The 11,791-nt window shown below is 41.6% G+C and overlaps 1 protein-coding gene across 2 annotated transcripts in view; it reads left to right on the top strand.

The window, feature by feature from the left end:
* The first annotated feature begins 5,759 nt into the window (after positions 1-5,759).
* The window catches only part of PRMT9 (protein arginine methyltransferase 9), a 33,513-nt gene continuing 27,481 nt past the window's right edge, over positions 5,760-11,791 (top strand). The window contains exons 1-4 of one of the 2 annotated variants that reach the window (XM_014838140.3): positions 5,760-6,187; positions 8,512-8,660; positions 9,443-9,679; positions 10,203-10,370. In XM_014838140.3, coding sequence (XP_014693626.1) covers positions 5,999-6,187; positions 8,512-8,660; positions 9,443-9,679; positions 10,203-10,370 — 743 coding nt within the window. In that variant the 5' untranslated portion in view covers positions 5,760-5,998. The remainder of the gene's footprint in view (positions 6,188-8,511; positions 8,661-9,442; positions 9,680-10,202; positions 10,371-11,791) is intronic. The other variant, XM_014838141.3, reaches the window with a different exon arrangement.

The following is an 11,791-nucleotide window of genomic DNA, read 5'->3' as shown; positions in this document are numbered from 1 at the left end:
ATAAGACTTGCAAGACGGGCAGCAGATAGTGGCTTCTTTTGGGTGGAAGTCTGGCTCCTGTGAGAACCACTAGAATTCCCTGCAGGGGAAGCTGGAGTAATAATAACAACTAACAGTTATTGAAATTTTAATATGTTTCAGGCACTGTAAGTACATTAACTCATTTAATCCTTACAAAAAAGCTAGGAGATAGGTAGTGTGTGATCTTCACTTTATGGATGAAGAAATTAAGGTATAAAAGTTAAGTAACTAGTTCAAGATACCTAGGTGGTAAGTGGCAGGGGTAGGATTCAAATCCAGACAGTTTGGCTCCAGTATTGATCTCACAATCACTGAGCTACAATGTTGCCCTAAGTAGGTCTTAAGGAGAGTCCTTTATCAAAAGGTGTAAGAGGCCAATTCCAGCAAGCATAGCCTGTAACCAGGGCTTAGTCTTGTCTTTCTTTCTTTTTCTTTTTTGGTGAGGAAGATTCACTCTGAGCTAAAATCCAAACCAATCTTCCTCTACTTTGCATGTGGGTTGTGGCCACAACGTGGCCAAGGAGTGCCATAGGTCTGCGCCTGGCATCTGAACCTGCAAACTGGACTTTTGCTGAAGGGGAGCGCAGAACCCAACCACTATGCCATGGGGCTGGCCCCAGGGCTTAGTCTTTTTATTTTTATTTATTTATTTACTTTTTGAGGAAGATTAGACCTGAGCTAACATCTGCCGCCAATCCTCCTCTTTTTGCTGAGGAAGACTGGCCCTGGGCTAACATCTGTGCCCATCTTCCTCTACTTTATACGTGGGATGCCTGCCGTAGCATGGCTTTTGCCAAGCAGTGCCATGTCTGCACCTGGGATCCGAACCGGCAAACCCTGGGCCGCCAAAGGGGAACGTGCAAACTTAACCGCTGCGTCACCGAAGGCTTAGCCTTTTTAAAGTCAATTTGTCTCATCTCTACAATTCAAAAAGAAAGCCTGCATCTTGATGATCCAGATCCTCCAGAGTTGCCACAGAGGAAGTTGAAGCTGTGTCCTTTTCAGTTTATTTACTTCTATGGGTCAATTCTGATTGGCTGATCTATTTTATTTTGCCCAGGGAGGGCACTATAACTAAACATTCTTGTGGCTTTTAGCCACGAAAGAATCTCGAATGATCTTTAATTCATTTGCTCAAATAGTACATTCTAAACCAGATATCCTCAGTGTGAAAACTTTTACATTCAACCTGATTCTTGATTCCCCTTTTCTAAGGAAAGACAATTACACCTTTAATTAGAATTTAGGAAATTCTACATACAAATAAGAAAAAAGTGTATAATACACAGCCAGAGGTGTTGGGGAGCCACTGAATGGGATATTTGCATTTTAGATCATTCTAGCTACAGCATGGAAGATGAAAGATGAATTCAAGGGGTGTGTGACTGAAGACTGGAGGATGAAAAGGCCTTTGTTACAGACAAGGTGAAAAATTAAAAGAACATGAACACAGGCAATGGGAATAAACATTGAAGGGCAAATTAAAAACAAAACTTAGTAAGTAAATGAGGCAAAACTTGGTAATTATGCTGATTGTTCTCCATTTGCCCTACAGAACCATTTTCTACCTTTCTTTGCCTTGCCCTCAGGGCCCTGGACTGACTCTATGGACTGTATTGTCGATGCAAATAATCCATAACCAATCTATAAATGAAAATTGAGGTGAGTTTATTGTGAGCCAAAATGCGAGGACTAGCTTAGCCCAGGGCCTTCTTTCCCCAAGGATGGAAGGGCACCAAAGAAGTGGGATGTACAGTATATACCCTCAAAGAGCATGTTTCACATGATTGAACTGTCCCTTTTACAATAGTCACCAGACTGCTCTGCTGGCACAGCCATTGATGGACACAGAAGGTAGTAGGTCTGCTGTCTCGGAGGACAAAGCAGAGTGACAGGTTTGTTGTCTTGAGTTGGGTGGTCACAGGTGAGCCCAGCAATCAGTTCCCAGCCTAGAGAAACATGCTTATCCTTAAGGAAATGCCAATGTCAGGGGAAGTTGCACCTTTACCTTAAGGCCATTGGTTCTTGTCTTTGGGACACAGCAAATGCTTAAAGCAGACATGCAATGCATGCTCAAGGGCCATGTCAGGCCCTTTTGGAAAAACAAAGTCAGGCCAAACTAGGTTTACACCAAATGGCTTCCTCATATACTCCAATATATCCTATTACTTGCCATTTCTATTTGTCAGTATGATCCAAGCTCCCTTACTGGCTGGTTATTTGGATTGGGTTCTGCTAGTAAGAGACATTAGTAAGAGATTGGAGGGCATGGGGAGAAAAGGGTCAGGGAATTCTCTCCTCGACTTATGGCCACACCTCCGTTTAGGTGGCCCCTCTTCCATAGCTACAACTCTTTCTGGGTTCTGGTAATACAGTCCTCTTTTGCTTCTTCAGGACAAGGGATGGTAACAGCTTCCAGCTGTTGCTAGTCTCTGGGTATGTCACAAATCTTGTTGAATCTCTTAACTTCCCTCACCTCTGTAAATAGTCCTTTAGTTAACTCTCTTGAATTAAGGACCCTGACTAGTAGTGACTGATGGGGAATGGGGAGAGGAATACAAAGAGTTGAGATGACTCCCAGGTTTAGATTCTTTGCGCCCTAGTGGATTTTTAGCATTTCCCTGAATGCTTTGTTAGGACACACTCTGTTCAGATTACTTGGAGTCCCTCCCTGCACCAACACTTTGGTTGGTATTTCCAGCAGGGGATTCAGGCAGGTTCTCCAGAACCAAGCATGGTGCTCGGTATAGAGTAGCACTCAATAAAAGGATTTCTCTCATGCTGTCTCTGAACTCTGCTGTCACATTATTATAGGCCCTCAGATTCTGAACTTACCATTGGTCTGGCCATTATTAGAGTTTTCCATTTTGAAATGCACATGCAACAATTAGAAAAGGGCTATTATAAAACAACAAAAAAAGTAACTGTAGTAAGATAAAAAAGACTGAAGAAATTGAAAATATTTAGCAGTGATAATGCATCAATGCACATTTCAATGCCCAAGCATTTGGTCCATGGCTGTAGAGTTTTGTTGGTCCAATTGTAAATTTTCTCTCTAACAAGTAATTCAGTATGATGAACCCTCTATTCTTCATCATGTAACAATCACTTCAATTCAAAAGAATTTAGTTGAGAGAATCTTCACAATTCTTGTTAAGCCATAAACAAATTATATGTCCACTACCTGTATTGCCTTTATGCCTAGTACTACATACCCTAAACACTAAAGATATTCTAACAACCCTTATAGAAACCTGTCCCATACCTCCCACCCCTAGCATGCACATTAGACCCACCCATGGACCTTTTCAAAAATATTTATGCCCAGACGCCACCCCAGGCCAATTAAAAAAAAAGCATCTCTGGATATGAGGCCCAGGGGCTGATATTGTCTAAAAGCTCCCCAAACGATCCTAAAATGCACAGTTGAGAACAAGGCTCCAAACCACAAAATAAAACAAATTAGGTCACACAAAAGGATACGAATCTCCACAGAAGGCATAAACACAAGATATCTTGTGTCCAGCAAGCTGTCTATCCCTTATTAATGAACTTCCTGTGAGCTCTTTTTCCCTCCCGTTAACCTTCAGCTTTTGCACTTTAGAAAGTTGACTGAAAGCCCTTCAGTTGCTTTTGCTTCCTTGTTTGGCACATGTGGTTTGTTGACAAGCTGCCCAGAACATGGTGAAAGACAACCACATTAAACCTGCCTCCAAGTCAGCAGCGGTTTTCTACATCAGCGAGGTTTTTTATAGAACCCTAAAAGAGGGTGAAAAAGAACATATAAATGAAGGAATCAAATAGACACTCAAAGGTAGTTAAAGGTCACAGTTTTGGTTGCGAGGGGCGAAAAAAGCTATTGTGAACAAAGGAGCAACGCTCTCAATAGTTTTTTTTTAAATTTAATTTTTATTGAGTTAATGATAGGTTACAATCTTGTGAAATTTCAGTTGTACATTATCGTTTGTCAGTCGTGTTGTAGGTGCACCCCTTCACCCTTTGTGCCCACCCCCACCCCACCTTTCCCCTGGTAGCCACAGATCTGTTCTCTTTGTCTACATTTTTAAATTCCTCATATGAGTGGAGTCATACAGAGATTGTCCTTCTCCATCTGGCTTATTTCACTTAACAAAATTCCCTCAAGGTCCATCCATGTTGTTGCAAATGAGATGATTTTGTTCTTTTTTTAAGGCTGAGTAGTATTCCATTGTATGTATATACCACATCTTTTTTATCCAATCAGCAGTTGATGGGAACTTAGGTTGCTTCCACATCTTGGCTATTGTAAATAATGCTGCAATGAACATTGGGGTGCATGGGACTTTTGGAATTGCTGACTTCAAGCTCTTTAGATAGATACCCAGTAGTGGGATAGCTGGATCAGACAGTAGTTCTATTTTTAATTTTTTGAGGAATCTCCATACTGTTTTCCATAGTGGCTGCATCAGTTTGCATTCCCTCACATGGCGAATGTTCTTTCCACTCAAATGAAAAAACACGAGTCCTTGGGGCCAGCCCGTGTTGTAGTGGTTAAGTTCACACACTGGTTTCACAGCCTGGGGTTCGCAGGTTTGGATCCCACACCCAGACCTACACACCAATCATCAAGTCACTCTGTGGCAGTGTCCCACACACAAATAGAGGAAGATTGGCACAGATGCTGGCTCAGGGACAATCTTCCTCACCAAACAAACAAAAACCCCCCACAAACACAAGTGCTTACTTTGACCTAGGCTCTGCTAGGTGCAAAGGTTACGAAAATAGTTCCTGCCCTTGAGGAATTTTCTAACTAGGGGAGGTAACAATCTACTGAGCTGGATTTTGAAGAATTAATTAGGATTTACACAGGTAGGTGCTCAGAAGGGTAGTTCAGATAATCAAACCAAAAGAGAACGCAGAGAATTGGAGCAACCCCCAAAGTTTGTCAGTTTGACACGCAAAATGCTCCATTTTTTGTTTCTTGTTAAATATTAACCATTATCATGTTTGAAACCAGAGACAGACTTCTTTCAGCTGTAATTCCTATACTCCCCCCGCCCCCCTTTTAAAAGTTTTGAATTTATCCCTTAGGGGCACACTTGAACGTAGAAAACCTTTTTCTGTGTATTAATCTAACCACAGCCCAGCGGCGATACATCCGACCGTGAAATAGACCCTAAACTCGTTCACAGTCAGGAACCCTGGGTTTGAGACACTAACTGGTTGTGTAATCTTGAGCAAGCGACTTCTCAGAATGTCCCCTTTTCCCTCTTTAGGATTTGTATGGTCCACGGGCCCACGGCACAGGATTTTGTGAGGGTGACTTAAAATAACGCCTGTGGAAGCATTTCCTCTACCGTATCTAAGCTGCTGGAGCTCTCTCCGCGTTCCTTCCAGTCTTGCCATTTTGAGACTTGGTGCCCCCCGAGCCAGAGGTCTTAAGCATCAGCAGATGCCTGACGGTCCTTCCTCGTGCCCACCCACGTCCCTCCCGGGCCGGCGCAGCTCGCGCTGACGGGGTCTGTAGACTGGGGTCTTAGAGCCAAAGTCACACACTCCCAAAGGCCAGGGGAGAGGGACACAAATCTCTGGCTTTCTGCCGGGGAAAAGAGAAGCTCGACAGAACCGAACAGAACCGTAAAGCAGGACTGCAACACCTACGCGCCGCGACCACCCCCGCACCACTCCTTCAACGCGGGAGGCGGGGGGGCGGGGCGCCGCGACGTGCCGACGCCGGGCGCGCTGACGTATGCGTACGTGCGCCGCCTGTGTGTACCCGCGACGGCCTGCGGAGGCTGCCTGGCCGGGAGGAGGCGGGGCTTCCGCTTGGTGGAGGAGAGCGAGTTTGCTCGCGCGTGGGGGCTGTCTTTCCTGCGTCGGTTCTCGAGCTCTCGGTAGCCCCACGGAAGCGTAGTCATCTAGACTGTTTTCTCGTTCCCTTTCCCAAAGCGTCTTCCCTTTGATTATCCAAGCGCGAGTTTAGGGCGGTGGCTTGGTCATGCCGAACTCGCGGGCCAGGCCCCGCCGGGATACTGGCGGTGGCGCTGGGGCCGCCGGGCGGAACGAGCTGGTGTCGCGGTCCTTGCAGAGCGCAGAGCACTGCCTGGGCGCCCAGGACTTCGGCACGGCCTATGCCCACTACCTCCTCGTGCTCAGCCTGGCGCCGGAGCTGAACGACGACGTGAAGGTAAGGGGGCCCTTCACTCCCTCACCTGCTGCCAGATCCCCCGTTCTTCTCTTTAAAATATTAAATAAGTCATTAAGTTGGGAGAGGGGGACTGAAGTGAGTGGCCGGTCGTTGCTATTAATATTTACTGTTCACCTTTGACTCTTTTCTTCGTATCCACCACCAGCCCATTAGAAAATCCTGTCGGCTCCACCTTCGAATTATATCCAGAATCTTACCACTTCTCACCCCCTCTTCCTTTGCTACCCTGGTTCAAGCGTCAGTCATCTCCTGCCGACTGTTGCAGTAGGCTCTTGACTAGACTTTCTTCTCAAGTCTATCTCAACACAGCCAGCATGAGCATTTCATAACGAAAGTCAAATGATGTTACTTCTCTATTTCGAAACTTTCATCTCACTCGAAATTCCAAAGGCCATATTACAAAGGAGGCCTCAGATGATCTTCTCTCTCCTCCTATATTTAATTCTAGCATATCCCTGCTTCAGGGCCTTTGCACTTGTCCGTACTGTATGTAGAAGGAATGTTGTAGGTTTCTGTAGCTCAGTAAATCTCTTTTGCAGTTAGCCGAAAATAATCATTTGATAACGCATTCTTTAAACTTCAATTATTGGATTATTTGTGACAGTTCTCTTGAAATGCTGTAGAGTTATTTTAGAATCTAAATTTTTTCAAGTTATTTTAGAATCTTAATTTCAAAAAATGATTTAACTTAATTCTGCATTCACTTTTCAGCCTCAGTCTGCCTTACATCCAGGGTTTCTCAACCTCAGGACTCTTTGAGTGGGATAATTCCTTGTTGTGAAGGTCTGTCCTGTGCATTGTAGGATGTTTAACAGCATCCTTGACCTCTGCTCACTAGATGTCTGTAGCGTGGAGAGGTTTGTAGTTCACATAAATTTAGTGTATATTTCAGGACCAGCTGGCCTCAAGGGGGAGAAGGTGCTATGTTGAGATACAGTGTACTCTCAATTCTTTGTTCCTTAATTTCCTCTTTTGTAAACAGGGACAATATCTTTCTTGTATTTATCGTGTATTGAAAGTACATCTAAAGTTCGCATTTCAATGTCTCGCCTTCAGTAGGGTTCAGTAACTAGTTCCGTTTCCTGTGGAACAAAGTCCGTATTTCTTTCTTTCTGTGGGCCTTTGTGAAAGACCTGTCTCTTAAGTCTTATTTCCTGCTACTCCCTCTACTCTCCATACCCACAGTTCAGCTGCACCAAGCCTACTTACCTATGGATCCCCAGGTCCATTTCATACAGTTTGTGCTTTTTTCCCCTCACACCCTAGAATCTTCTTCCTTATTCTTCTCTCTCTAGTAAACTCCATAAAGATTCAGTTTCAGGTATCAACTCTTTTGTATAGAATATGTGAAGATGATGTAAAATGTGTTCATGACAGAGCTGGAATGGCTAAAGCCTTCCCTCTCTCCTCTGTTACATTGTGGAGAATTGCTGGAGGGAGGTGAGATTGGAGCTAGGGTGACAGTGGGAAGGCTATCGCAGTAGTCCTGAAAGTGGTTACAAGGGCCAGATTACGTTGTAACAGTGGGGATGGAGAGGAGGTGACAGGTTTAAACCTATTGAGAGAGAATTGGCTGGGTTTGAAACTAATTGTAATGGAGTTCGGGTAGCATTATAAAGGTGACTTGTAGGTTGAGGTTGGATGGTACCTTAACCTTATCTCCTGTGTGAGAGGAATAGAATGGGTTCAATTTAGAAAATTTGGAATTTTTTCAAATCTGTGTGTTAAATTTCTCTCTACAAGGGCTCTGTGAGGATAGGAACAGGATTTCTGTTGTTCATTGCTATTCTTTGCACACTGGTTGTTCAGGAAATATTTAAGTTGAGCTGAATTTGAGATGGCTGAGGGTACTATCCCTGGTTGAGATGACTAGTAGGAAGTTGTATCTGTGAGTCTGAGGTTCTGAAGAGAGGGCCTTGATTGGAGATGCAGATGTAGCATCCATCAACACATATGTTGGGGATGGATGAGAAAAGAGAAGAGGGCCAGGGTCAAACTCTTGAAAACCTTGGAGCCTACAAAAAAGAGGGAGGTGGGGAATGTGATAATGACAGCTAAGAATGGAGAGAGTTTAGAGAGTGGTCAAACTGTCTAATTCTATGTGTTATTGCACTGTAGGTGGTAAAATTTATTCCCTTACGCATTTGTTTGTTTAGCAAACAGTGCCTACTAAAGCTAGATAAAACTTAAGGTGATCATTTAATAATAGGTAAGTTCTATTCTCTGTGGAATCTTCAACCTGTGTTGTATAGTCTTTTATCACTTATGTAATTCACTAATTTACTGTTTTCTCTCTTATAAAGGAAACTTTTCAGTATACACTCTTCAGATGGGCTGAAGAGCTTGATTCTCTCAATCGAACACAAGACTTACTTGGTTGCTATGAGCAAGCCTTGGAACTGTTTCCTAATGATGAAGTGATTTGCAATAGTATGGGGGAGCATCTCTTCAGGTGTGCAGTGATTTCAGTATTACTTGTTAAGAATTATTCTGTGTCACAGGGAATAGATTGGTGATTAGATATTTTTAAAAAGAGGAAAGAAGTTCTTCACCATAGAAAGTTTAAGAAGGACTGTTCCAGATGGTTTGCTAGTTTTTTCCCCCGTCTTTTATTGTTGATTTGCTCACATCTAATTCAGTAGCATTTTTTGGGTGAGGGTTGCCTTTGATTTTTTCCAAAGCATTTAACTTATTGTCCTTAGAAACAGTGGCTCTCTTTTTGCAATCATATACAATTAATTTCTGTAATATTTAATTAAAATATGTAATTATAATAACAAGTGCAACTGGCGTAAACTGGTCTGGCACCAAATACAACTGACTCCTGATGACCATTCACTCAACTGCTGAGAGAAAAGTTATGCAGTCACACCAGAGAGGAGCCTACTACCCATTGGAATTAGTATGTTTTACAGAGAGAATGGTTTTTGGAAAGCACTGGTGTTCTAATGAGTTGGTTAAATGGAGGATGACTCCGAGAGCTTCCACTATACTTAAATACAATAGTAACTTATAGTCAGGTGTCCTGGAATGCATAACTAACAGGGGTCCAGAAAAGAAAGAAGTAATTGAGGGTTACAGTCCTTGTAGAAGGCTTCCCAAAGGAGATGGCACTCGGGTTGGGTGGGATTTGGATGCTGGTGAGGGATTCTCAGGCCAGATGAGTGGCATGAACAAAGGCACTGTAACTGATACCATATAGTTAAATATTTTGTCTGCCATTTTTTACTCCAGAATGGGCTTTAGAGATGAAGCAGCTGGGTATTTTCATAAAGCAGTGAAGCTAAACCCTGATTTCAATGATGCAAAGGAGAATTTTTATCGTGTTGCAAACTGGTTGGTGGAACGCTGGCACTTTATCATGCTTAATGACACCAAAAGGAATACAGTTTATAATGCAGCAATCCAAAAGGCAGTTTGTTTGGGGTCCAAAAGCGTCTTGGATATTGGAGCAGGAACTGGAATACTAAGGTTTGTTCTAATAGTGTTTTAATTATATATGTGTGTATAGTGATGTGAATTAAAGATTTTACCAAATCTGAAAAATTGAACAGTGGAATTTAAGTAGAGTTCAATTTGTTTCTCGTAATCTTATTACGATTATTCATGCAACTATTATTGTATTTTTCACTGTAACTTTCATCAGGAACAGGACATAACTATGAAGAAAAATTGGGGGTTATTGAAATTTTGAGTAATAAATGTTAAAAGTATTTTTTGCATTAACATTCTGGTTGAATCTAGTTGTCTAAGTTAAAGCCTATTAACGTTGTTGTTCACACCAGCTGTGTCTCTTAATAGGGTGGATGTCATGACTTACTATATGATTTGTTTCATGACAAGAATATTAGTTCGTTTTTTTAAGCAGAATGAATAATGCTTGTGTTTATTAAGAATAAAAGGAAAACGATGTTTAAGCCTCATAATTCTATTAAAATTTGAAAAAATGCAGTGGATTATTTTTTTCTTGATGGAGCACTTTTTCCCCTTGTAGCATGTTTGCTAAAAAAGCTGGAGCGCACTCAGTGTACGCCTGTGAGTTATCCAAGACCATGTATGAACTTGCCTGTGATGTAGTGGCAGCAAACAAGATGGAAGCAGGGATCAAACTCTTACATATGAAGTCACTTGATATTGAAATTCCAAAACACATTCCTGAAAGGTATTATAATGTAAACTAATTTTAGTGTTTATAATACACTATTTTATTTTTTAAAAATTAAGATATTCATATTTCTAGCTTCTAGTCCAAACAAAAATGCTAAAGCCTTTATATTATAAAGGCATGGGTATAGTAGGATAGTTTAGCATAAGGTAAATATTCTTGATAAAAAATATTTAAAGATCTTGAGAAAAATTTGCGGCAAGGGATTTAATAAGTAAACTTGGCCTTTAGCATGTTGCTTTACCTTTGTTAATTTCAGTTTTTCCAGTTGTAAAAATGGCTAATGCTTCTTAGGCGATCAGTAACTTTAAAAATTATACTTAAAAATAATATATGAATAGATCAGGCTTAATGGACTTACCACATTTTCTGTTAATATGCTTGGCTAAAGTGAAAGCTTTGGAAGTGTCAGCTGTCAATGTATTTTGGCCTGGGCCCTTTAAATACTTTGAATATTATCTCATAAGTCTTGGCTTTTTAGTATGTCGTCTCATCTTGATGCATAGCACAAGGGTGATGGAATGTTAGAGCCAGAAGGGATTTGAAAATAATCTGGTCCAACATTATCGTATTAGAGACAGAATTTTCTCTATGTAACACTTACTTTCTGCCTCTCCTGGGTACTCTGTCTTCTCATCTTAAATTCAGTTTATATTGAAAGAGGACTTTTTTTATACTCTGCTGTCATTTGGACTATCATTTAAAAAGTCTTTTTCCATATATGTGTAATAATATTTATGTAATACTTATGCTTTTCAATCGTCTCTACATTTATTCTCATGAAAGAAGCCCTATTAAATTGTTTAGGCAGATATTATACCCATTTTATAGAAATAAACAATATCCTGAATTGTCCTAGTGTGTTCAGGCTGCCGTAACAAAATGCCATGGACTGGGTGGCTTAAACAACAGACATTTATTTTCTCCTGGTTCTGGAGGCTAGAAGTCTGTGATCAGGGGTGCTGGCAATTTTGGCTCCTGGTGAGTGCTCTCTTCCTAGCTTGTAGATGGCACCTGCCTGCTGTGTCCTCACATGCCATTTCCCTTGGGCATGTGAGGAGAGAGAGATCTGCAGGTGTCTCTTCCACTTTTGTAAGGACACTGGCCCTATCAGATAGGGCCCCACCCTTATGACCTCACTTAGCCTTAATTACCTTATAAAGAACCTATCTCTGAATAGGTTCACCTTGGGGATTAGGGTTTCATTGTATGAATTTTGATGGTACACGATTCTGTCCATGGCATGAATCAAAGTTACTTTAATGTAATCTGCATTTTTCTCACAGATAATGTTGTGGAAGGATCTACTGCCTTTGAATCAGGAGATATGGATTCCAGTACAGACTCTAACTAATTTATTTTGACCTTCAGCACATTTAGAGACTTTAGGATGTTGGGCTAGATGATTTGAGATACTT

Source organism: Equus asinus, chromosome 3, assembly GCF_041296235.1.
Source record: "Equus asinus isolate D_3611 breed Donkey chromosome 3, EquAss-T2T_v2, whole genome shotgun sequence".
NCBI classification, from domain to species: domain Eukaryota; kingdom Metazoa; phylum Chordata; class Mammalia; order Perissodactyla; family Equidae; genus Equus; species Equus asinus.
Note: the sequence above shows the minus strand (reverse complement) of the source record. Positions and strands in the feature narration are given on the sequence as shown.